This window comes from Cenococcum geophilum, assembly GCF_001692895.1.
Source record: "Cenococcum geophilum 1.58 unplaced genomic scaffold K441scaffold_77, whole genome shotgun sequence".
Lineage (NCBI taxonomy): Eukaryota > Fungi > Ascomycota > Dothideomycetes > Gloniales > Gloniaceae > Cenococcum > Cenococcum geophilum.
The window spans coordinates 417016-441459 of NW_027137635.1; the positions used below are offsets into that span (position 1 = coordinate 417016).

The 24444-nt window shown below is 44.6% G+C and overlaps 10 protein-coding genes across 10 annotated transcripts; 3 read left to right on the forward strand and 7 right to left on the reverse strand.

Annotated features, from left to right (window-relative positions):
• Window positions 1-1720: 1720 nt before the first annotated feature.
• Window positions 1721-2833, forward strand: K441DRAFT_591658 (uncharacterized protein; the record flags this gene model as incomplete). Its single annotated transcript, XM_067644843.1, is given in 2 exon segments — window positions 1721-2365; window positions 2381-2833. Coding segments are annotated over 2 exon segments (1098 nt in total), but the record flags the coding sequence as incomplete, so codon positions are not given.
• A 317-nt stretch (window positions 2834-3150) lies between these two features.
• Window positions 3151-3691, reverse strand: K441DRAFT_332500 (uncharacterized protein). Its single transcript, XM_067641225.1, has one exon. The coding sequence runs from the start codon at window positions 3568-3570 to the stop codon at window positions 3277-3279; it is 294 nt and encodes a 97-aa protein (XP_067497462.1). The 5' UTR covers window positions 3571-3691; the 3' UTR covers window positions 3151-3276.
• Window positions 3692-5253: 1562 nt separating this feature from the next.
• K441DRAFT_332513 (uncharacterized protein) lies at window positions 5254-6498 on the reverse strand (the record flags this gene model as incomplete). Its single annotated transcript, XM_067641226.1, has 1 exon — window positions 5254-6498. A coding segment is annotated over one exon (1003 nt), but the record flags the coding sequence as incomplete, so codon positions are not given.
• Window positions 6499-6769: 271 nt separating this feature from the next.
• Window positions 6770-8434, reverse strand: K441DRAFT_622067 (uncharacterized protein). Its single transcript, XM_067645995.1, has 2 exons — window positions 8044-8434; window positions 6770-7994 (listed from the first exon to the last, which is right to left on the reverse strand). Exons 1-2 carry the CDS (start codon window positions 8044-8046, stop codon window positions 7047-7049), a joined length of 951 nt encoding a protein of 316 aa, XP_067497464.1. The 5' UTR covers window positions 8047-8434; the 3' UTR covers window positions 6770-7046.
• A 1491-nt stretch (window positions 8435-9925) lies between these two features.
• Window positions 9926-12987, forward strand: K441DRAFT_647556 (spindle pole body interacting protein). The gene is made up of 3 exons (XM_067646862.1): window positions 9926-10915; window positions 10968-11028; window positions 11084-12987. Exons 1-3 carry the CDS (start codon window positions 10182-10184, stop codon window positions 12845-12847), a joined length of 2559 nt encoding a protein of 852 aa, XP_067497465.1. The 5' UTR covers window positions 9926-10181; the 3' UTR covers window positions 12848-12987.
• Window positions 12988-14564: 1577 nt separating this feature from the next.
• K441DRAFT_700877 (uncharacterized protein) lies at window positions 14565-15934 on the reverse strand (the record flags this gene model as incomplete). Its single annotated transcript, XM_067653291.1, has 1 exon — window positions 14565-15934. Exon 1 carries the CDS (start codon window positions 15918-15920, stop codon window positions 14565-14567), a length of 1356 nt encoding a protein of 451 aa, XP_067497466.1. The 5' UTR covers window positions 15921-15934.
• Window positions 15935-16746: 812 nt separating this feature from the next.
• Window positions 16747-18346, reverse strand: K441DRAFT_669903 (class I glutamine amidotransferase-like protein). The gene is made up of 2 exons (XM_067650199.1): window positions 17917-18346; window positions 16747-17855 (listed from the first exon to the last, which is right to left on the reverse strand). The coding sequence occupies exons 1-2, from the start codon at window positions 18056-18058 to the stop codon at window positions 17119-17121; spliced, it is 879 nt and encodes a 292-aa protein (XP_067497467.1). The 5' UTR covers window positions 18059-18346; the 3' UTR covers window positions 16747-17118.
• Window positions 18347-19055: 709 nt separating this feature from the next.
• On the reverse strand, window positions 19056-20478 carry K441DRAFT_690860 (uncharacterized protein; the record flags this gene model as incomplete). Its single annotated transcript, XM_067652426.1, has 3 exons — window positions 19056-19411; window positions 19614-19786; window positions 20450-20478. 3 exons carry the CDS (start codon window positions 20476-20478, stop codon window positions 19056-19058), a joined length of 558 nt encoding a protein of 185 aa, XP_067497468.1.
• On the forward strand, window positions 20147-21169 carry K441DRAFT_669904 (uncharacterized protein). Its single transcript, XM_067650200.1, has 2 exons — window positions 20147-20409; window positions 20473-21169. The coding sequence occupies exon 2, from the start codon at window positions 20514-20516 to the stop codon at window positions 21096-21098; it is 585 nt and encodes a 194-aa protein (XP_067497469.1). The 5' UTR covers window positions 20147-20409; window positions 20473-20513; the 3' UTR covers window positions 21099-21169.
• Window positions 21150-21708, reverse strand: K441DRAFT_669905 (uncharacterized protein). Its single transcript, XM_067650201.1, has 2 exons — window positions 21581-21708; window positions 21150-21516 (listed from the first exon to the last, which is right to left on the reverse strand). The coding sequence occupies exons 1-2, from the start codon at window positions 21599-21601 to the stop codon at window positions 21331-21333; spliced, it is 207 nt and encodes a 68-aa protein (XP_067497470.1). The 5' UTR covers window positions 21602-21708; the 3' UTR covers window positions 21150-21330.
• Window positions 21709-24444: the final 2736 nt, after the last annotated feature.

Below are 24444 nucleotides of genomic sequence, written 5' to 3' on the forward strand. Positions count from 1 at the left end.
CCCTAAACTGGTTAACCCCTAAATCTTTAAATGTGGATTATATAATAGAGATCTGCAGATTGGTTGCGTTTTCTTATAAAATGGATTAACTGATATTTCTCTGGTAAGAATTAGACTCTATATCGTCTTGCCTATTCTATATAGGTATTATAGGCTTTCTCTAGTGTCCTACAATTCTCTACGGCTATTAGCCCGTATGTAATTAGGTTTATATCGTTAATAAAGCCTATCCCTTAGGTCGCCCCTTTCTTAAAGGTGTTAAGCAAGTTGCTTATAAAGAAGAGGAAGAGTATAGGCGAAAGAGGTGATCCTTATAATATACCTATTGCAACTGTAATAGGGGGGCAGATTTATAATATAATAGTCAATAAATATTAAGCTATTTACGAGACTAATAAAGAAAGAGGAACTATAGGTATAGAGAGATAAGTAAAGGAAGTTATTTGAGAAACTTTAGAAATTATTTACCTAGGAACTAATCCTTAAAATCTATTAACTAGGACTAGAAACGCTAGTAGAAACAAATATATTAGACTTTATATTAGGAGTATACTTACGGAGGTGCGTTTTAAAAGTCTTCGCCGCCCCTTATTAGGCGGTCTTATGGGCGGTGGCTGCCTTAAGGTTGGTAGGGCAACGGGCTAGAAGCCGCCCAATAGCGCCTAAGGTCCCCCAGAACCGGCTTAAAATGCGCCCAATTTTCGGCTATATACGGGCTCTTTAGGCCCAACCTAGGCAGGGCCGGTAAAGACTTTTAAAACGTACCTCCGTACTATAGAAATATAGAAATATTTAGTATTTAGTAGTATATTATAGTTGGAAGATAATACTACTAGAACTAAACTATAACATTTATAATAAGAAGTTATTAGGTATAGTTATAGTATTTAAAGAATTAAGAGTATTCTTATAAGGTATAAAGAAACTATTTATAGTTAAAATAGACTATAAAAACTTAATGGGGTTCCTAATAATAAAAGAACTTAATTATAGATAGGTTAGGTAAGTAGTAATGCTTATAAAATACTATTTTAAGATTTAGTATATTAAGGGTACTAAAAATATAAGAACTAATACGCTAAGTAGAAAACCTAAATTATAAAATAATAAAAAACTGTTAAAAGCAATGCTATAAAAAGATAAGAATAGTATAAGGATATAAAGACGCTTTAAAGTAGATTTAAAGGAATAAAATATATTCTATCTAAATTTAGGAGTATAGCTCTTATAGAGAACAAGACGTTACGTAAAGAAGAGAAGATAATATTAAGAGAATCTTATAATTAAATAGTTAGGGGTCTTAGTGGTTAATATATACGTATATACGTATATAGTCTTTAACAGATTTTGGTAGAATTTAATTGCTTTTAGTAGAACTTAGTAGAAGTTAATTAAAGTACCCCCTCTTTTAGCTAAGGGTCTAAAATATTTTAATTTTAGTTAAGACTTATTACTTATTATATTTATATACTTATATTAGGTAGTAGTATAAAGTTTTACTAGTTCTATTATTAAATAGACTAATTAGGATTTTCTATCTCTGATAAAAAATTACTATTAGCTTAGTTAAGGCGGTAAGCAGAACTAATATCTTTATAGTAGGTCTTGTTAAGGTAAATCTAACTAATTAGATAACTTTAACTGGTGGTTAAAGTTCCTTAACATCTTGCGTGTTACGTAATCGTATTATAAACGTTATAATAGATTGTCCCTAGTGGACGAGTACATATCACAAGTCCGATCCAGCATCTTCTTCAAGTGCGGCTGGATCCTGCAAGAATGGCTTCTCAGCAAAAGACTCCTGTGGTACACACCGCACGGCCTATTCTATGAATGTCAACAGGAGCTGCCTCGGGCGTACGATCAATCCCAGCTCGCGTTCAGTCGAGCGAACCCGGATCTTCGCGCGCATCTTCAGCTGAAGGCTTCATTCCACTTTTCCAACACGAACATCTTGGACTTCTGGTATCACGCCCTCGAGGTTTATTCCGGACAACATTTGACGAAACCGGAGAAGGACCGCATAATGGCCCTGTCAGGTCTGGCCAAAGAAGTTGGTCCGACACTTGCTGCGCAGATCGATCCGCAGAATGAAATATATGTGGCTGGGTTGTGGTTACGAGACCTCCACTACGGTCTTCTCTGGGAGCAAGACCATATTGCCCAAGCTTGGACCACAAAAGTTGAAAAAGCCCCGTCATGGTCATTTGCTTCGCTTATGACGTCGGTGCGATGGCCTGAGAGAGCAAAGGGAACACAGCCAGCATTCAACCTAAACGGCGTCTGTTTGAGATGTCAGGGAGAGCACGATAATCCTGACCATTTTGTTTTCGGCAACCACAGACTTCGTCCAGCGAACGCCGCGGTAGAAATGGCCTAGTTCAATCCCGAGAACTTCTTCTCCTGCCTTCATCTTCGAGGAAAATTACACACAGTGCACGTCCGAGGATACCTGGAGACCGAAGAAAATCTACAGAGCGCCGCGCTTTCAACCGCATACGACACTGCTCCAAAATCGTGTAATTGGTGCGCCATATGTTCTGCGTTCAGACCTGAGATCATCGCCGGTTGGGGTTCGCTCGAGCAAATGAGAACGGATCCGACAACGTGTGCAGATTTCGGAGTTGCTGTCTATACGCTCCATGTCTCGACGAGATATCTTCGCCACGGGATATGGTTAAAGACTTCGAATCCCGTGCTGGATGTCCTGTTCGTTAAACAGATCGATGGCAAAGGCCAGGTGTATCGACGACTGGGCGTTGGCGGAATCGCGGATAGCGATTTGATACGGGAATTCGGGGACGCTGGGGAGAGAAATCTCCAGCTGATTTGAATCTTTTAGCCGTCAACGCTATGCGGGCCCGTTCGATATCGGCACTTTACCGACGCCACTAGGAGATGGGCGAGCCCAAAGGTACGATGCATTCTCCTTATATTATCCCGACCCCCTTGACCTCTCACCACGATCGCTACGCTGCCCCACGGATGGGACAGCGCCTCGGGCATAGTCATCGTATATACCATACCGACCCTGTTTCTCTATCTCCATGGACCTCAGAAGGCATTTCAACCACAGCATAAGCATACTTCCCGCACTCCCCGAAGCATACATTACGACAAATATCATCTGCGGCCCCATAGACGCCAGCAAAAAAAGCTTCCAGTACCGAATCCGGTCCAGTCTGCGCCGGTCCTCGTCCGATCCACCAATGTCCACACCAATCGGATACGAGAGAATGCACCGATACCCATTCAGGGGTGAAATGGTTGCTAAGCCTATGAACCCGACTCGGAAAAGAGTAGGTTTGGTCCGAAACGTCGATCTCCACTGTCGGCCCTGGTGACCCCAGTACTGGGGGCAGGATGAAGGGTGCGCGTTGTAAGCTTGCAGGTATTCCTTGGTTCGAATAGCTGCGGGATTAATTTTTGCGGTAGGCGGAAGGGCGCGTAGACGAGGGTCGGCATGGTTGACGGCTCGGCATAGGATCTTTTGAACCGCTTGCGTCTGAGGATTATCGAGGGGACTTGCATCCACGGGTCTGGGAGCGGCAGCTCAAATTTCTCAAACATGGACCTTCGGAGGCGGTGCTTGAGGGCGTAGAAACAGAGGAGGTAGCTGCCTAGGACTGTGTAGAGGCCTTTTTTTGCTTTGCTGACGCGGCGGTTAGTGGAGCTGTGGCATCAGGAGTGAGGTAGCACTTACGGGGAAGGGGTCTTTGAATGCCTGGTTTCATTTATGAACATTATCATGGAAATAGATAGTATCGAGCTGTAGGTGAAGATGAAAGCGGGTATGAGAGGGTAAGATAGCCAAGAGTGTGCGCCGGTGCTGTTCTTATCCATGTAGTCGTATCTTGCTACCGTTGGACATCGAAGGGGCGTTGGAGATCGGCCTTCCGCAGATATAGGCGCGCCGGATATACTGATATCTTGATTTTCTAGCGCTCCTTCTCCGTGGTCTTGCTCTATAATAGAGCCGCGAGGGATATCCCGTTGATGGCTTCGCTCCGGCTCTTGTGCTGCCGTTGATGCTTCTCTTTGCTGCTTTGCATATGCCGCCGCAAGCAAACCGATCGCCGCTGTTCCTTGCCTACGAGAGACGGAAGAATGTGGGGTGTCAGAATAAGGCTCCAGACCAGGCTCAAACTCTCTAACAGCTCTCCTTACCCCCTCCCATCCAACTCGCTCTTTACACACGGATCATACATTTCGTCTTCCCAATCCACCAAAAACCGCCAAACCATCCACACACAAACCGCACTCGCTCACCCCCAGAGCCCAATTTGCAGCACACTCATCACAACCCCAACCCTCGCCACCATCAAGCTTGCCTCCTCCTCCCCCAGCCCTCGGAAGCTCCTCCCCAGCACAACCGCATGCACACACAAATTCGGCACCGTAGTCGCCCCACACACGGCCAACACCGTCCACCGATACTTCAATCCCGGTCTCCTAAGTCCTGCAAACCGAGCCGGGTCTCGGAACAGGAAGATCCAGGTTAAGCGGGCGGCGAGGGAGAGCAGGATGGCGAGGAGGTGGAGAAAGAGCGGGCGTGTAGGCGAGGGACCGAGGACGAGGGCGGTCGTGGCCCAGACGATAAGAAAGTGCGCGAGTAGGATGATGAAGTGGCAACCCATGATTAGGCCGAGGACGTCCGGCACCATTGTTGCTTGTGCCGGTAGAGCGTGCGCCAATGGCGCGTGTAGGATGGGATGTTCGAGTTGTTCATTTCTGATCACATCTCATGTCACTTCGGCGTCTCGCGCTACATGTAAATTGATATCACGTGCGAAACTAAAATAAGTCACCATTGCCAAACATACCTTTACGCTATATCAAACAAGGGTTAGTCTTCGCACCTCCAAGATATCTATCACAAATTAAAGACCTACTAGCCTACTAGGAGGCCTTTAAGATCTTAACACCCCAATAGTAATAATAGTAATAATAGTAATAATAATTATTTATTTTATAGCCATAAGCTGGCTTATTGCTGCAATATATATATAGTATTACGCTCTTTTAGCTGGCACAGTGCTAGCGAATAGCAGGGTTTGGCTAATATGGCGGAAAGCTGGGCCAGGCCCCAAAAATACTTTTAGCGAAACTAAATTTCCTGCGTCACTCCCCGTTTTCCTGACGATATTTTTATATAGAGAAAATTTAATATGTATTTATTAGTATCTTATTCTTCTGATTAATACTATATCTATATATAAGAGTCTTCTACGAGAGTCTATAACATTTTATAATGTAATATTCTTCTAATAAGGTAGTATAATAAGCTTACTATACAACTAGGTAAAATAACTTTATCAAGATAAAGCTTGCAGCAGTCTTTATAACTTAGTTGCAATATTGCTATAAATCGCATAGACTTTGTAAAGGCTTTATAGAGACTGTCGCAAAGCTTGCTCGTCTTGCAATGGTCTACCACTTCCAATCGAGGGTCTTGCGGACAGTCCTCCAAGTGAACTCCTGCTGCCCACTGACAACTAACTCTCGTCGCCGTTTAGGGAGCTCCTGGCGGACCTTCCACCCAACGAACTTCTGGGAGACCTTGGCTCCGTTCTTCCAAAAGTGCTTTTAGTATGCATTGCCATTCGTGCTGCCGGATCGCTCTGCCCAGCTGTCAGAAAGGGTCTCTCCCTCCTCCTCATCTCCCAGCTTGTCAGGCCTGATTCCTTAATCACATCCCCTTCCTCTAATTGCCGAAATCCTAATTCTAATTTTTCTGGTTTAGGGAGAAACCGCACAAACTCGACCTTGACACCCCTCGTCTTGCCCCCTTCTTCCCATGTCATCATAAAAACAGCACCGGAACTCCACGGATCTACTCGCGTACACCAGTCCTCAACTTGAGTGAACTGGGCGTTCATGATGTGCTTAAGTTTCCACGCCACGTCATTTTGTTTCCTGAGCATTGACATCAAAATGTGATCGTTGAACAAAACCGTCACCTCCCTCAACCCAGTCAATCCCGGCATCGTTACTAAACCTTCCAAAAAGAGTACTAGGCGCCTTGTCCCAGCATTGTGACCTGTCGGTCTGTACCTAGTTGCGAGGAAGTCATCTGTGAGATGTGTTGCAAGTGTGATGCTCCTAAGAGTGCTTAGTTTCTCTATGCATAATCCTGAGCTGCCTATTCCGTCTTCAAGAGCTCTACGTCGCCAAAGTTTTGTTATGAAAGTTGTTTTCGAATAGGCAAGCAGAGCCGCTTCGTGATAGATTTGGTGACATGTTTGGAGGAGATAGAGGTTGTGTAGTGGTTTAGTGTCTATGAAGGGCAAAGCTATCGTATCGTCGACATGGCTCCGTGATGAAAATACGTAAATGTAGATTTCGTTCCGAATCTCGGCGGGAAGGCCGAGGAGAGATGCTGGGAGTGGCGGCATTATTGGGCAGTGGGATATCTCGGTATGCTTTGGTAAGGCCAGAGCAATTGGATTGAGAGATGGAAGGGTTGGGTAGCTGAGAGCTTTTATATGTCGTACGTTGACATTCGTTCTTGATCGAAAAGCGGAGGCTGTGTGATAGGCACCAAATCTCGCTTGGCGAGTCGTCGCTGTTGGAGTTATGCACAGCTAAAGTTATGAATAGCTTCTAAAAATTCTTGTTTAATTCTTAGACAGGATAAGAGCCTATCCCTTGTAGGAGTTTTGACAAATGTTGGAATTTGTCCGATAAATGCTAATACCGTAACATACATCAGCTTGAATCCCGCAAGGCCGGTGAGGAGGATTACGAAAGAGGATGATTGACACTTGTACACGGGTAATTCAGAAGAGCATTTTGGGCTCTATATCGTTTTGCTAGCTATCCTTGCCATTCTTTATGTACCTGACGAGATGCAACTAGATAACCCTCTCACAGAACTAGTACTACGCCAGATAGATCCTAGCATCCCTAAAATACACAAAAAGCTCCATCCCTGAGTCCCAAACGCCATAAGAAACGCCATGAGGCCCGTTTGGTTTCTATTACCAACCAACCCCGGCTCCAATGATCCTCCCATACTTCAACCTTGTTAAACCTCACCACCTTGCCTAAATCACATCAACACCTTTTCCATTCTCTCCACCAAGTCCACCCCCGTTCACACTAGCCATAAACTCCCCATACCGGAATACTTCCCCACGTCCTGCCCCGCCCATATTCCTGCTTCCCTTCCCAAAGGCTCTCCTGCTGCTAAACCCCTCAACTACTTTCTCGATCTCCCTTTCTGTCAATCTCTTCTCACCGGCCTCTGGCACAGTGTGCAGTAACGCATCCTTCAGTTCCACTAGATCAATCTGACCAGAATCGTCGTCATCAAAAGCTGCAAATGCTGCATTAAGTTCGGAAGGCTGGGAAAGCGGAGCAAGGAGAGCCGACAGTGTGTGGAGATATGTTGCTAGGTTTATGGTTTGACTGCTAGGGAAGTAAGATGAGAGAGAGGAGGGTGAGCTGTCAAGGCCGAGCTGAGAGAGCATGTCTGCAACGTCGGCCGCCGTGATAGCACCAGCGTTAGACCGATCGAGCACGCTAAAAGACTCGCGCATGCTATGGAGGAGAGCAGGCGGAATCTGAGTGAGTGGATCACCGTTGGTAGCGAGAGTGAGCGATGATTGGCGCGGTGTATGTGTGTTTGTAGGCGTGGTGGCCGAGGCTCGGGAAGGGTTAGGGTAATTAGGGCTGGCGGTAAGCGCGGCAGTGCCAGAGCGTGTTGGAGAAGTGGGAACTTCGGGTGTCGTTGTTGTACCACGGGTTGTAAGCCATGCTGGTGGTGGATTGTTGGAAGCACTTGGGGTGGTAGTGTGGCGAAGGGGAGTTTGCAAGGTCTTCTCTGGAGAAAGATTTGATGGCGTGGACGGCTTAAGAGGCGAACTTGTGGGTGTGGTCGCGCGAACAGTTGATGGAGATGGAGCAAGAGGGGATTTGGGGCGTCGGAAGGGTGATGTGCGCGGGCTGTTGAAGGAAAGAGGGGACGGCTTATAGGGCGTCGGTGTCGATGACTGAAGGATAGTGAGTTGGCAGTGGTTAGAGGAAAAGCGGGTAACTAACCATGTTCCAAATTGAAGTCGTATTCTCGTTTTATAGGCTGTTATACGGAGAAAACGCGTTGTAGGCTTTCTTCCGGAGGTTGGAGACAACGTTCGCAGTGGTGTTGAGTTTGCAGCCGTCCTTGGAAGACTTTAAGAAACATATTTCCGTTTTCGGCTAGCTCTAATCCGCCTTGTCTCGCGTGCTGCGACTTTGCACGCAATTACATGAATGGGTCAGACGCCCTCCCTGCTACAGCTATGTGCATGACCAGCTTCACCCCCCCCCTCTTTGACAAAAGTTAATTTCGCTCGCGTATGATTTCGCCTAGTTGCCACCAACTGTACATAGCAACCGTAGCGAACGCCTGTGGCTGTACGCAAGGACCGCTTTGGTTGCCTTGGAGAATTATTGTGGTTGCCCTGGGGAATTGTCCTGGTTGGCCAGGGGAATTCCAGGGGAGTCGAATTGAAGCAATTCAGAACTTGCCTGACGTATGCTTCTTCTTTCTTCCCCTTCTTACCTACGTCTCTGAAACGCGAATACAACGCTGTCTCTGCAGAGAGGTCGATGGAATTTGGCAATATCGTATAGGTGGAAACCTCACGATATTTGACAAAGATCACGACGCTGCGGAGGAAGGCCGATCGCAAACAGAGGCGTTCGCTACGATTGCCATGTACAGCTGGTGGCAATTAGGCGAAATTGAATGTGTACCGAATTCAAATTCTGCGGAAGGGGGGGGTGAAGCTGGTCATGCACATGGCTGTAGTACAGTAAACAAAATAACCTCTCGCTTATTTCTTGACCGGTACTCTGAGGCATTGATGTACAGGCAAAACTCCTTGGTACGATATGGGTTTTGGCACCTAATGTATCGTAACTACTATGGTATCAGGGATAAATATTGTTAGCTCGGCGCTAGACCAGGGGGTATACACTAGCCATTTCAAGCACCAACAATACACTCCTCCACACGCGTTTTACACACGCACACTCTCTCTCACACGCATACACGTAACGTATATGATGGTTATGAAGGTGTCCCTAGTTGTGAAGGTTTGCAGGTTTTGCAAACAATTTTTATCTATGCGCTTGCTTCGTCTGTGCTCCAACGCGCTTTTCAAGTACTGATGTTTAAAACCTTCATAGGGTCGCCTTCATAACCCCACACATACGTTACGTGTATGCGTGTGAGAGAGAGTGCGTGTGTAAAACGCGTGTGGAGGAGTGTATTGTTGGTGCTTGAAATGGCTAGTGTATACCCCCTGGTCTAGCGCCGAGCTAACAATATTTATCCCTGATACCATAGTAATACAAATGGTATTGTTGTATCAAGAGTCACGTGTAGGGTAAATAACCAGCAAAAACTCAATGAAAGTGTATTTTAAAGCCTAAAAAGTATCCCATGCAACGTTGGTGTCCTACCGCAGGTGGTCCGTGCGGAACACCAAAATCAGAACTGCGCAGAAACTTCGTAGAAACTTCGCAGAATTCCGTTCTGTAAAGGGGGGCTGCTGGAACGCCTATTCCAAACAAATCTCCACCAAGAATTGAGTGCAGATATCAAAATATACAATGTGTTGAGCTTTATATTCCTTATTACGACTCTAAGATCCTAACGATCTAATTGGCTAGAGCTTATCGATAAGAATAGGACACGAATCAACGTTGCAAGGGATAGATTTTCTCCTTACGGGCTAGATATACCCCCCCATACAACTAGTTATACCGGTATTAGTGGTAGAGCTTAACGATACCGTCGAAAGTCAGATAATTGTTAATTACACCAAAAAAGTTCTTGATCAGGGCGTGTAGATCGTAATACAAAATATATCGTTATATACCCGTTATCGTAATAAAGAGTTTTGCCATTCTTCGCTTCTCCACGCCATCCCCGTTACAATCGTCCTCGGCGGGTTTGCGTGAGGAAAAGAGCGTTTGGCTATGCCTTCATGATATTCCCAAGTGAAGGCGTATTCTTATATACTATTTACCTTACCTAGGCAACCTCACACGCAGTCCCATCTATAGTCAATGCTCCGTGGAGCCTTTAGAACCCCACACCAAGAAGATCCCTTCCGCCTTACGGAGCCAAAGCTGGCCTCATCCCATCCATCAGGGTCCTGGTGATTCTGATTGCGTTCTCTGCTTTCACAATGACCTCAGTCGTTGCTCAACGCCCCGCGACCAATGGCGTCACTGCTGCGCAGAATGTCCTCCAACGCCAATCCTCCTTCTCCTCCTTCCCTACCTCGCGGTCCCCCTCCTTATCAACGAGAAACAATAAATCAGCACGTTCCCCACAGCCCGCAACAGTCCGGGAGTCGGCTGGCTCACCTAATTCCTCCCCGAATCACTCTCGGCGATCGTCTCTCTCTGCCACACGCACCGCAAACCAGCAAGAGAGTAACCGTAAAACACGCTCTCAATACCCTTCCAATTCTCCTGAGAATCACGTCGAGTATATACTGGTTGCTTCATTCGATATTGACCGCGGGTCGGTCATGGAACACCAATATCCGGCTCCAATTAGTGGAGATGAACACATGCTTGCGGAACTCATGCTGCCAGATCAAGCCCATGTGCGGAGTCAGGATTGGACGATTTTCTTTTTACACAAAGACACCAGCGCCGAGGAGGAGGCCAAGGAAGAACGTAGAGAAAGAAGAAGGCGTAGACGGCGGAAGAAGGACGGCCAGGAAGGTGACGATACAAGTGTCGAGCTGGAATCGCAAGATGAGGGGGATGGAGATCCTGAAGAGGCGGATGAGACTGACGATGACTTCGATGAGGAAGAAGAAGAAAGCGATGATGATGAAGGCATCGAGGGGCCCCCACTGATTTATGTTTTAAACCTTGTGAATACCAAGCAAGATAATACAGCAAAAAGGTTCGTTCGATGCCATTTGGTCTCAAAATTATATGCTCATGTCTCGTCCCAGAGGTGCGGTCGTAAAGGCAATGGCAATATGTACGAGACATTCTTTCTTACATATATACAAGGTATTGTTTCCTCAAGTCCCCAATATGGTGAGATGATAATACTAACAAATTTTAGCCTCTTCTTCTCTTAGCACTTGAAGAGTATTTCCGGGTGCCTGTTCCTGAAACGCTTGCTTCGCTGTACAATGCTGTTAATTCCATGGACCTATCGCTCATGCCTCGACTTTCCCTCCTCGAAGGTTTCATTTTGCAAGCCAGCGACGCAAAAGATATGTTCATTGAGAAATTTGAACAAATGATTCAGCAGCGTATGGCTGAGGACGCCGAGCGAAACTCTCTCCCTTCGTCCACTTCCTCCAACATGTCTCCAGTACGTCAAAATACCCAACGCTACACACTCCCACGAGATACGCACGAATTCGAATCACGCGTCTTGTACAATGGCATTCCTATTCCTATCAAGGTTCCGACAGCCATCTGTCCTGAAACAGTTGGTGACTTCTCCCTTATTAAACTAATACAAACTTTCTCGGCACCTCATTCTACATCACCTCAGCCCTTCGCCTTGCACCCGCACCTGACCACGAGTGGTGCCTATACTCATCCCATTATAGTACTTGTCAACGCTTTACTTACTCAAAAGCGTATTGTCTTCCTTGGACATAATCGACCGTCTGGGGAAGTCGCCGAAGCTGTTCTAGCAGCCTGTGCACTTGCGTCTGGAGGACTCTTACGTGGATTCACTCGGCATGCGTTCCCGTACACTGATCTCACCAAGATCGATGACCTTCTGAAGGTCCCTGGCTTTATCGCTGGAGTGACCAACCCTGCCTTTGCACATAAACCTGAGTGGTGGGACCTGCTCTGTGATTTACCTACTGGCCGCATGAAGATCAGCCACCGGATCGAAGGTGCGCCCGTAACTGAAGGCCTCCTTTATTTCCAGCAACAACAGCAAGGTGGGCTCTCACTGAACAATTCCAGTACCGGTACAGGGGCCTCGCTAGGGGCACAAATGGCTGGCGCAGTGACTGGAGGAGGGGATAGCAAGAATGCAAACGCCGATTCGACAGCAGACTCGCAGTTTATGGAGAGTTTACTACAGAGCATGGCTAACCGACATGGGGAGGCCGCTATCCGTTCAAAATGGCGTTTCTGGGTACAAAAGTTTACTCGGATTGCTGCCGCATTTGAAGAGTGTGTTTATGGCGCGTCAGCGCTCTACATAGGTGCTCATGAAACTGATGCCGGAGCTTATGGTGTGCAAGGGCATGGTTTTGTATGGGGAGATGAGAGCGCTAGGATGCGAGAGTTAGCAGCGAATGTGCATCGTGTTGAAGGCTGGAGAAGTACAAGAAGTTATTACAGTTTTGTGCAGGATCTAGCAAGGCGTTGGACTAAGCGGCCAGTACGCGGGATCGATTTCTTGCATCAGCATGACCGGTTGCGTATGCTAAGGCTAAGTCACGAACAGAGTGCAGCCATTTACCTGGCGTTCTCGCGTGCAGTCGAAGAAGCTAGATCAGGCGCTCCCTCGACGGGCCTTGCGGATTCTGAAGCCGACCTTTCCACCAGCGGTATAGGTGCTATGGGCCTTGATGCTTCTTTAGAAATATCCCCACCACGTCCTCCAAGCGAGCAGCTGCAGTACGACACAATACTTCAGCTACTGACGGTTGTTCCGGAGAGTAACAGCGGGCTTTTTTATATTAGCTTAGGTTTGTTCCATCCCAGAGCGGATGTGAGGGTTTCAGTGGTAAGGTTGCTGGAGAGAATAGTAGAGCATCCTGCTGGGAGGCACTTTTGGGCAAGTCTGGGGCGGTTCGCGAAGCTGGCATTTTTTAGGGTAAAGAGGGAGGAAGGTGGCATGGGAAGGTGAATATGTACGACCTTTGTTCCGCAGGATAATTGTGAGTGAGTGGTCTGGAATACATGAATGCATTCAAGCAAATAGGAAGGATATGATTGGTAAAGGAGACCTATCTATTCTAGCATTTAATCAATGAAGTACCCCCTGACGGTTTAACCGCTACAGCATCTCTTTAGCCGTACTTGAGAAACATCCAAAGCTTCATCTTTTCTGGTGCGCTTTCTGGCGCTCACACTCTGCTTAATAAGGCGGCGAGTGTAACGTGTTTTACCACTCACCGGACCGAACCACTCACTGGACCACCTCAAAAAACCACCAAAAATCGGGAAAATCGCATCTTGATATCTCAACAACGGCTTAATAATAATTTTTATATTTTTATATTTAGCCGTTTATACCTATTTTAAGACTCCTACTAAAGTTCTGGAATAATAAGCCTAGCCGTTATTAAGATATCGAGTTTTGGCCCCTAATTTTGAGCGGAATTACTATTCCTCTAGAACCACTTAATGAATTACTTTTAAAGTTAGATTAGAGTCTTGAAATAGGCATAAAAAGCTAATTATGAAATTTAAGAATTTATTATTAAGCCGTTGTTAAGATATCAAGATGCGATTTTCCCGATTTTTGGTGGTTTTTTGAGGTGGTCCAGTGAGTGGTTCGGTCCGGTGAGTGGTAAAACACGTTAAACATACTTAAGCTCGAGCATGACTGATATGCGGAGTCGTCCTTGTTCATTGTGTCATTTGATTTCGCACGCTGTCACTCTACAGGCTGAACTGCTCGGTATTCCCGAAGATTATATATCAGATCTTCGGGTTCGCCTTACTCAAGGCCCATCGAATCGCTACATGTCGATCGTGTGGACCTCTCACAAGCTAGTATCCTGGGTGCACAATTTCATATTTGGAGATGCAGATGAGTGGAGCTGGGATTCTTCCATTTGCGACAACCTTGTGCCATTGGATGTCAAAATTGCTGATACCTCCCCTTGGGTCGAATTGGTCATTTCATCCTCGGAAGTCAGTCTTCAAGCACCGGTGAGAGGCCCAACTGTTGACTGGAATCTAGTGCGTAGCTGGCAGCATGAACCTAGCTCCGGTGAAATCTACAAAGGAATGCGGTATGTACCTCCTGTTTCGTTGCCTCCTAAGTTCCGCGTGTTTGACGTTGAAAGGCGGAGAGTGATTGTGGCTCCCCAGGGTGCGCATTTGCGGCCCCTAGCTATGTCTGGGGAGTCAACCAAGATCAGCACGAACTGCTTGCAACGAATGCAAGTATTACTGAATTGAAGCATGATGGCGCTGTCTCGAACTCGAGCTGCGTGCAATATGCCCCCACTTACAGAGAAAATACCTTTGGGTGGATAAGCTTTGCATCGTACAAGATGACATACGAAATAAGCAATGCAGCATAGCGCCGACGTCTGGATCGTTAAGGTTTAGATGGCCAGATTGGCCTCTTAATTAGAGCTGTCGGATTGGCCTGATTAATAAGGCCCGATTGCAAACGTCTACAGACGGCGGACCCCTTCGGAAGGCTTGAAAGGGTTGTTGACATGTCTGATTGAACGTTTAATATTTAATATTTAATATCAATAATCAATATTTGATACTGATAACACTACTACCGCAGCTCGAACTTCACATACCCTCTTTTTTGAATTTCTATGATCTAGTTGTGAGCCACCAGTGTTAATAGGTACAAGCCGTAAATCTAATCAACACTACCACCCTCCCCACCTCCTGGTGCATTCACGGTCATATGCACGTTCATTCAATTCTCTCCATTCTTCCTCAATTTTGACGCGGGATGCCTCTCGTGGGTCTCCCATCTCCATTTTAACGCCGGTGAACTTGCACCCTTGCACATATTCGCATTCAATAGTCCCGGAAAGTTTGGCTCCTCCCTGGCCGCTGAAGGTGATCGAAGTTGAGTTCTTATCCGAGCCAACTTCAATCTCTCCTTCTCCAGTCTCTCTTCCTCGCCAGCGGTAGTTGAACGTCGGCTGCTTTGTTGATGGTCTGTCATTCGGTGATAGATAGAACGCTTCGTTGATCTCCTCTTCATCCGAATCCGTGTCGCTCTCATGTTCGTATTCGTAATCTATTCGTTTGAGTTTCTGCCCAATTAAAGCACCCTTCTTCTTTCGCGATGCCTTACTCATTGCCGAACCTTCAAATCGAAACCATCCTTCGATAATAGCAAAATCGAACTTGGCAAACATCTGAGAGCTAGTCTGTGTGTTGATGCGATAGATCTGGAGAGCCATATCTTTCCTCTCTGTGTTGTATTGCCGATCAATCTCTGGGCAGCTAATTTTCCAGGTTCCTGTGACGTCCCACATCCCACCTTTCTCAGACATTATGGCGACTGCTCGAGCAGTGGCATCACGTTCAGCTTCTTTCTCCTTCTCCTTAGCTTCTTCCTCCCTCTCCTTGGCTTCGACATCATCGTTGAATTCCTTTCGCAGGATCGCAAGCTCGGTATCAACGGAAGCTTTACTTCGCCCGACAACGAGACAATCGTAGTCCTTCCAATAAACTCTGTGAGGGGATCTAAAGGCCGCGCATGTAAGCTTTAAGGACTCTGCCGCATCCCATACTTCGCTCCAACGGTTTTTGATCCGGATAATATCCGATCCGCTCTTCTCGTCATGAAAGGCCTTTTTCAAGATGTCCGTGGCTTCGTCAACCTCCTTCTGGTACTGAATTTCTGCTTCCCGCTCCTCTTGTAATCTTAATGCTTCATCCTTTACCATCCACTCAGAGTTGACTCTCTTCTCCAACTCGACCAACTCCGGAAGCATAACATTTGGACCCTTTCTCAAGCGATCCTGCAGTTCTGGCAGTTTACCTTTCTCAGATAGCCCTCGGAACGTGCATTGAGCTTTCCACCAGTTCGGTTCATATTGTTGCCTGCGGTTCGTCTCGCCCTTCTTAACCTTGCCGTTTTTGAAAAGTGTAGGGAGGTGGGGAGTTAAGTCTGCTACAAAGCGGTGGCCATATCCCTCTAGGCCTTGGCCCCGACATGTGTATTTCAGCCGGTTATATGTTACTGGGATATCGGGAGTCATGTTCATATAAGTTAATGGAGAAGAGGGGGTCGGCATAAAGACAACTAAATAATAAATAATAAAAATGTATAATTAGACTCTTAAGTCTAGAGGAGCCGCCAGGGCAGCAAAACACGTCCACCAATCATCTAATAAAGAAATAACCATCTCCAATCGAATCTACGGCACATTATGCCCTAGAACCAATGAAGGCAGCACAGCCGGAAAGCCTGCGCGACAAACAGGGGGCGACCCAACCACAATAACCATAGAGCAGCGACCAGAAATGGCAGAAACTTATAAACCTCCTAAAAGACATTAAGGAAGATCTAGGGAAAGAAGAGGATAAATAGCTACGCGTAGGGGTAGTACGGGTAGTATAATAAGCAGGTCTAATTACCTAGGAGCTTTAAACAAAGTATAATAGAAACCAGAATATAGTAGAAGATAGGCTTAAACGTATTAAGGACGCTATAAAAATATAGGAAATACTAATAGTATAGGCAGTAAACTATTATAGGCTAATATCGTTATAAGTACCTAACTAGTAACTCTCTAGAACCTGCTCATCGATTCGTCTCCGTACGAGGCTATTGCCATACTCTTTACCATATCGTCCTCTCTTCCATCGACTCTCCTGTGACTCATGCTCGGCTTGCCTGCTCCCTACCGTACACCTGGGCAATATGCCTTGGATGTATAGACCTAGAAAAGGGACCGAATCGCGCAATAAATAGAATTAATAATAATATTTATATAATAGTATAATACTTAAATAGACTTTAGATAGCTAGTATATATATAATTATTTAATAAAAAGACATTGGTATTTATAAAGTTAGACACTATTTATACGCCGCTAAATGTGTAGGCGAATCTAGATTGGGAAATATAATAAGTACTATTTAGAAGAGCTAGCTATAGATAAGCGAGAGAATGGGTAACATATAGTGTCAAGTTTAGGGGGAAATAATCATTATATATAACACTAGCTGGAGGCGTAGCTGAATACACAGGTTAGAATAGAACACAGTTTATGCACTGAGATGAAAGAATAATAATGCCGTGTTTAGGTCATGTTAAGAGAATCAAGCGAAATCGTCTCGTTTCATGAGATACTACTTAGGGACATCTAGGTTAAGTAATTATGGCGGAAGGTCTATCCTGAACCTTCTCAAGGAAGGCATGCTTAACATTTACGCTTTTAGCATTCAAGTGACCTCGTTTAGACATCAATCGCATCTACTGTGACGCCTTTGACCCAGGTGTATTGCAGGATCCTAGCGACTTCCTCGGCGGACTCGTGAGAGACCATGGAAGCCACAAGATACAAGCTGGCATCCAATCCGCTTGTGACACCTCCAGCTGTGATCAGCCTCATCCCCCCAAGTGGCATTGAAGCTCGTCTAATGATAGACTCTCGGCGCTTCGATTCCTTCCATGCATTACTGCCCTTTCTCGCGATTGATTTCCTCCTAGTACCATCAGGTCTTTTCCTGACGATGTACGGATTCTCATCAAGATTCTCCCCTAGGTCAAATCGTGCATTGTTCACCACGTATCTCTCCTCCATGACGTCGGTGCGCTCTGACAGATCTCTTGTAGCAGATTCCGAACAGAGAATCTCAAGTCTTGTGTAGTAGTCGGGGTGGGTAGTTGCGGCGAGCCCTTGGAGGAGGCCCTGCTTAGCAAGGAATAGAGAGCCTGTGCAAACAGAGAGAAGAGTCCGCTCTTTGCTGGGATTTTTCTCTTGGATGTCCGCGAACTTTTTGATAAGGCCGAGGGGCTCTGATTCGTTTTTGAGAACTTCGGTGGTTCCTCCGCCAGGCACAATCAGCACGTCGAAATCCTCAAGGTCTTCATGGGCATCTTCATAGTCCATATCGGCTTTGAGGGTAGCGCCTTGGGCTGATGTCATGGCCGTCGAAGCCCCGACGAAGCTACACTCGAAAGCTTTGGTTGCTGATATTCCACATGTCAATCATTGGAACCGAAAAATGGATGATATTTAGACAAGACTGACCGGGATCTTTGATATTGTGCTGAGCGTAGGTTAAAACTTCAAGTGGGCAAACCGCATCCAGGAGATCAAACCCTGGGTGGAGGGTAATGAGAACCTTGATGGTCTCGGTTGGACCATCGCTGCTGTCCACAACTGCACTCATCTTTGACAGGAGATAATGTATCTAGTAGAGCGGACCAAGGTGGGATTTGTGATGGAAAGGATGAACGTGTTGGCGTTTGTGTGGAAGATTGGGCGTCAGGTGTCAAGTGGAGAGTCCACCACTTTTGGCCAAGAACTTCCCCAGATCTTTCCTAGACTACCCCGCGCGGAGCACGGGTTGCAAAGCGGACCGGCGAGTCAACCCCCACAGGCCCACTTGCTGCTTGTATGTCTTGTGCGCAGTCGTCTGACTCTGAAGGTATCGTATGGCGACGTTGCCGACTATTAGAATAATTGGATATAGTAGGATGAATTGATGCGATGGTGTCATGATATAAGGGTTGCTAGGCAATGATTCCAACTATTGGTCGGAACAAAATCGACTGTAGCGAGTAGCTATTCTACATATGTTGTTGGGGCGGGCGTTAGAATTTCCTCAATTACTACCTCGGTATGCAATGTGCATTCGCATACTACGTAAAACACATTACCTACCTCCGAATCGCATTCGTTTTGCTTTAACAGATTGGCTGCTATATAATGCGCGATATATTTAGGGTTCATATGCCTCTCCGTTCTCTTCCCAAGGTGAAAAGTGGAATGGCTGACGAAGCGTACAGGCATGGCTTGGTAACATCCCAAAGGAATTGAAGGTTTTAGTAATTCTAGAACATGAAGAAAGTATAGCGAGACAGCCTTTAGCCTTTGATGTAATACCTTTTGAAAGGAACTTGGAATAATAATTTCATTAGAAGGAAATTGATAAATAGACTATACCAGGTGAAACCGGTTGAAAAGGGGTCGAGGTGCTGAAACAGAGTGACTACACAGCGCGAAACAGTTTGCTGCAAAGAAAAGAGTTGCTTTTATACACTATCTTAGCTCCATCCATCCCCCAGATGTTTCTGGTTTCGCTCAGCTATCCTTACCCTCGACGCATTCATTTTTATACAGTGGGCAAACCTCCACCTCCCTACACCACAGACCCCATGGCCTAGCTACTGTCTATTTGATTCCCACGCATCTATCGCCTCTTTATCATTTAAATAAATTATCTCGCCTTCCATCTTTAGCCTCCCTTGTTTTATTCTGCCCCCGCCCTCTACGCCCACTTTACTTTCTACAGTACCTCCAAAATACGCGTTACGTACCGTCAATGCCGCCATCTGCTTCCCCGCCGCCCCTTTAGTGTATGTAACTTGGTACACTACCTCCCCGATGCCATGTGCGACCATTGTGAACCCGTGTCCTTGCATTAGAATGACGGCGTGGTCTAGGTTATATAAAGGCTCTGTTGGGGCACCGCCAATTTGTGAGGGGATGGCCGAGCACACTTTAGAGTAGATAAAACCGGCTTAAGGTAGCGGAGAGTGAGGCGCTTGGAGTGTTGGTGCGGACGAGGGGATCATGCTTGGAGTTGCCGGGATAGTGGGAAGATATGTTCCATACTAGGGCATTAATGAGAACATAATCAGTCTTCGTTTACGCGGAGTGAAAACATAAGTGGAAGAATACCTAGAAAGACAGCCATGTGTACCGTGGGTTTAGCGGCACACCACTCACGCAGTATGGTAGTACATCACTGTAATGACTGCGGACGACACTGTTCATAGCCGGAAACCGTTTGTATATTTCACTGTGGATATACCGTTCTAAGTAGCTCGCTTTGACATCCTTTTCTACCGGACTGGCGTCTGCAACATTATATTCAACGAGATCATCCGCATCGCTTGAGAGTGTATGATAGATGTTGTATGGTAAATAAAACGCCGCTGGGTTATCCGAGCTGTGGACGGAGATGTGGCCGATGTTGTGATAGTGGAGGATATGAGAAGCCCGTCAGATTTTTGGGCGAGTCATGGCAATCATTATCTGTGTTTGGTCTTGCTAACTATAGGCGATCTCATTCGTTCCATGCCTGATATGATCGGAGATAGTTCGGGGTTTCAGGCCCCGACGTTATAGCCATCAGCATCTCAAAGCGTCTGGGTTTCTGCATCTTTTCGGACGCCCTCCATTTTGCCTCGCGAAGAAATCCAGCTGATTCCTGTTCTTAATTGGGAAAGCGACATGTCTCGCATAGGCTTCGGAGAGACCGGGGGCTGCTGGACAATATTTGCACAGCCCCGTCTGGGAGTGTAATGAATTCCCTGTTAGCGTTCTTCCAATCGGCTACGATGGCATTGACCTCAAGAGAACGAGGTGCTAATGGGACTCTTGGACAATTAGAACCCAATAGGAACAGTTATCTTAGGCACGGGCGGGGCTGTGCCTGTAGACATACGATGGCCTTGGAACTAACTGCTATATACGTCTACCAAAAGTAATATGATGATGGATGCATACATATGGGTAGGTCGAAGCATCCTTATACTCAAATTTAGTTACATACCATTGCCTAACATCGCAACAAAGAGACATCGAGGTCTTACCCTGGCGAAAGCAGCGTGGCCAGAATGTACAAGACATCACAGGGCTCAAAGAAATTCAGCTTCTCACGTTTTATCAACAACGCCGTACCAAACCTAGCCGCAGCTCCCCGAAACGATGACCTAACTTTAGCTGAGCAAGACCAACTCTTTGAATATCAGCTTGGCCTCCCCAATCCGGCTCAACTGAGTGAACTCTCGTATTTTGTGGGAAGTATCACCTCCTCCAAAACCGTTTCTGGTCAAATCCACGCCGCGCTTCTTAAGAACAACGTCCTCTCAGCCACATCTCCGGCTGTGAAAACCACTGCTATTACCTCGAAATTTGCCCACCAACTACCAATTATCTCAAGTTTCGGACAGCGCAAATTGGTGAACTTATTGTTCTTCTGGGAAGAAGAACAGCAGCGGTGGCGTGTACTCGGGGACGAAGAAAAAGATATTGAAACGGTCCTGGAAGGGGAGAAGTCGGCAGGTGGAGCCGTCGGAACACTGGAGACGAGGCTGAAAGAATCGGAGGGGCTGATCAAGCTGAAGCCTAGCATGAGGAGTGAGATGGCAAGGGATGTAGAAGTTCTACCGGCTTACAAAGATGTGCAGACTCAAATATGATGGAGACAAATCTCTTTTCTTACAACCTGTTATCAGATATGCAAGGTAAATTAATGCTAAATAATCCTTTGACTACAAAATTACTGCATGTACTTTGCCAAGCGATCAACGAGTGAAGATTAGCAATTCTTGAGTCATGTAATATGGACGAGTCTTCCGCCTTAAAAATTGGCCTCCAGTTGCAAAGCTCTACCCATGCCACATATCTTCTTTCCACTTCAACTTCTTATGACTAGGACCGTCTTTCAATATAAACCTTCAGTCCTGATTGCGGAACAAAGAGGTTACATCTATGCTTCAGCTCTTGATCTGGATTGACAAGTCTTAACTTGTAGCGTCGGAGAAATGCAGGGAGAAGCTTGTTGATCTCCATGAGTGATATGTTCTTCCCAATACAAACGTGACTACTTGAGCCAAACTGCATCGATTCAGTTTTATTGTGTTTATCTCCATTTCAACAGATCAGGGATCGGAAAGCTTACGTAGTAGAGATTTCGTTCCATGAACTTGTTATTGTCTTCAAATCACCTCTCCGATCTGAAAGCCTCCGCATCGGCTCCGAAGATCTCCTGGTTCCTATGGATCACCCATGCGTTGACCCCAACTCTAGTCTTTTCAGGATAATAATGGTCACCAATGATAGCGCCACCCGGTGGGACGTATCTTGGCATTGATATGCCTACGGCCGTATGCAACCTCATGCCTTCTTTACTATTGCTATTTCTTAGAACTAATCTGTGAGAACTTTTTTACTAACCTTTAGCTAGATATGCCTTCTAGGTCCTAATCCAGTTTATAGAGTTAATCTTATACCCCGGAGTTCTTTTAACTCGGGCTCTTATAGCTAATAGCTTATACTATATTTAGCGTCTTTATAGGTTTGGTGTACGTTGTTGTAATAAAACGCGAAACTTTTAATTAAATACTCCTTGGTTCCTCGTAGTATACTGTCGCCCCCTTATACATATATATCGTCTACTAGCTTAGTTCCTTTTACAGCGTAGTTGCTCTAACTACCTCTATAGTCTCTAGTAAAACAACCTTATTTTCCGCAATTTATATAAGCTCCTTCTTTAAACCACTTATCTTACTATAGAGTCCGCCTAAACATCTTCTGCTGCTAAAACCCCTAGTTTAGTCTTTACTCCTTAGTCCTATAAGTACTTAATTCTTAACCTTTAGGTTTCTATAGGTTTCTATTTTCTTTTCTAGTTTTTTTTAGTACTGCTTAGGTCTATTAGCTTTAATTCACTATACTATAGTTTTAATACCTGCTATAACATCTGATTTATTTATATTAGTTTAACTATACTTTTACCTCTTCTCTTAAACTAGTAAAGCCTATTACTAACTTTAATTGCTTAATTAATTCCTTTATAGTCGTCGCATCTTCTCTAGGTATTACCGTTGTTTGAACTTTTAACTTTAATCCTCTTTGGTATTATGCTATTAACACCCCTTTATTCTATCTAGTTTATATCACTAATATTTAAAACTGCGTTATATAATTTATTGCTAATAATCCCTATATAAGTTTAAACAGCTTCCGTTAATTCTAGATCTTTATATATTTATATAAGTCTATCTATAAATCCATTCTATATTAAAAATATATACTAAAGTTTTAAGTTATTAGTTCCAGCTACCCCGTTAGTCTATACCTCTATTAAATAGGAGTTAAACCATTTTAATGCCTAACCCATTAAAAACAAACCTATATACGCGACTTAATCTAATACTATAAGCAATTTAGTTCCTTTATATTGTATTTTAAGTTTTATCTCTATAAGAAACCCCTTAAGCTTTAAATTTTCTTCTAAAAATCGTTTAATTAATAGTATCTTAATTTTTATCATTTTAAAGTTATTGGGTTTTGCTTTAAAGCCTGCTTAATTTATATTAATGCGATCTATTACTTCTCTAAGCCTTTCTATTATAACTATCTATAAGTAACTGTAAGGCATATTACCTAAGTATACGGTAGGGAGTAGGTAAGCCGAGCATGAGTTACAAGGAGAGTCGATGGAAGAGGACGACATGGTAAAGAGTATGGTAATAGCCTCGTATGGAGAGAGACGAACCGATAAGGAGGGAAAGGGCTGTAAGCCTAAGGGAGCTTATAAGGAGGTGCTAAAAGATCCCTTACAGTTACCGCCTTTTATTATACTTATATCTCCCTAAGACCTAAAGGTTAATCCTTATAGCGTCATTATAGGTACTATCTTAGGTAGTATATTATTTAACTTTATTAATATTGTAACTAGGTAGTAAATATATAATAAAGCCTTATAGTGAATATTACGGTAGACTTATTAATAGGCTAGGTATATAGGTAAATAAGAAGTTAATAACGTAAATATAACTAGTATAGTGGTTACCTAATAGATTAACTCTAATTGTATTCTGAGATTTACTATAAAAAGAGTGAGAACTATTTAAGGTGGGGACTAAGATATATAGCTCGGCTAGTGTTGTTAAAAGCTCCGTCAGTGCCAGCCAAGGCGCTAAAAACTCGGCTAGTGTTAATATCCTGAAGCCGATATAACCTCACTTAGTATATAATTCAACTCTAATCGCATTATAATTAGAGTTAATAATGTAATTTAATTTTAATTCTAATATCTACCGAGCTATTTAGGAGATTTAATTAAATACTTTATACCATTTATTATAATTTTAAAAGAGCTAAGTAATAATATAGATGAGGTAAGTTTTAGGAGATTATATTAAGGATTTAATAAGGCTATAGATCCTGAAAAACCCGCAGTTTAGAGTAGGAGGGGTATTTATTAATATTGTATCCATATTATTATCTTAATCTAACTAGACCGTATTAGTTACCGCTAAATCCCTATTAGCCTCTAGAAAATAACCATAATAACCCCTATATAAGTAGCGAAGGTATATATCTGGGTTATATCTATAATTTAATATAGAATAAATACTACCTAATTGTAACGTGGCCCGCCTCCACGTCGCCATACGGCCAAAAAGACTAAGAGTGCTTGCGAACTTGTCGCAAGCGCGGCGGGACCTAATATATATACTCTTACACTAATAGTCTGAACACGTAATTTTATAATAAGGTAAAGTAACCTCTATTAGTTATAATAAGGTTCTTAGTGGCGCTAGTAGCTCTATTTAAGATCTAAATACTATTATAGTAGCTATACGCGGTACTCTAGTAAATAAAGTAGTAGTTTCTATACTATACTCTAATAGATAAAGGCAATGGTAATTAAGGTTAAGGAAGTCCCCGTTAAGGTATATAATAATATTAGAAAAGTAGAGCGATATTACACGCTATTACGCCGCGCATATAAGATTATCTCTTCGGAATTAAAGG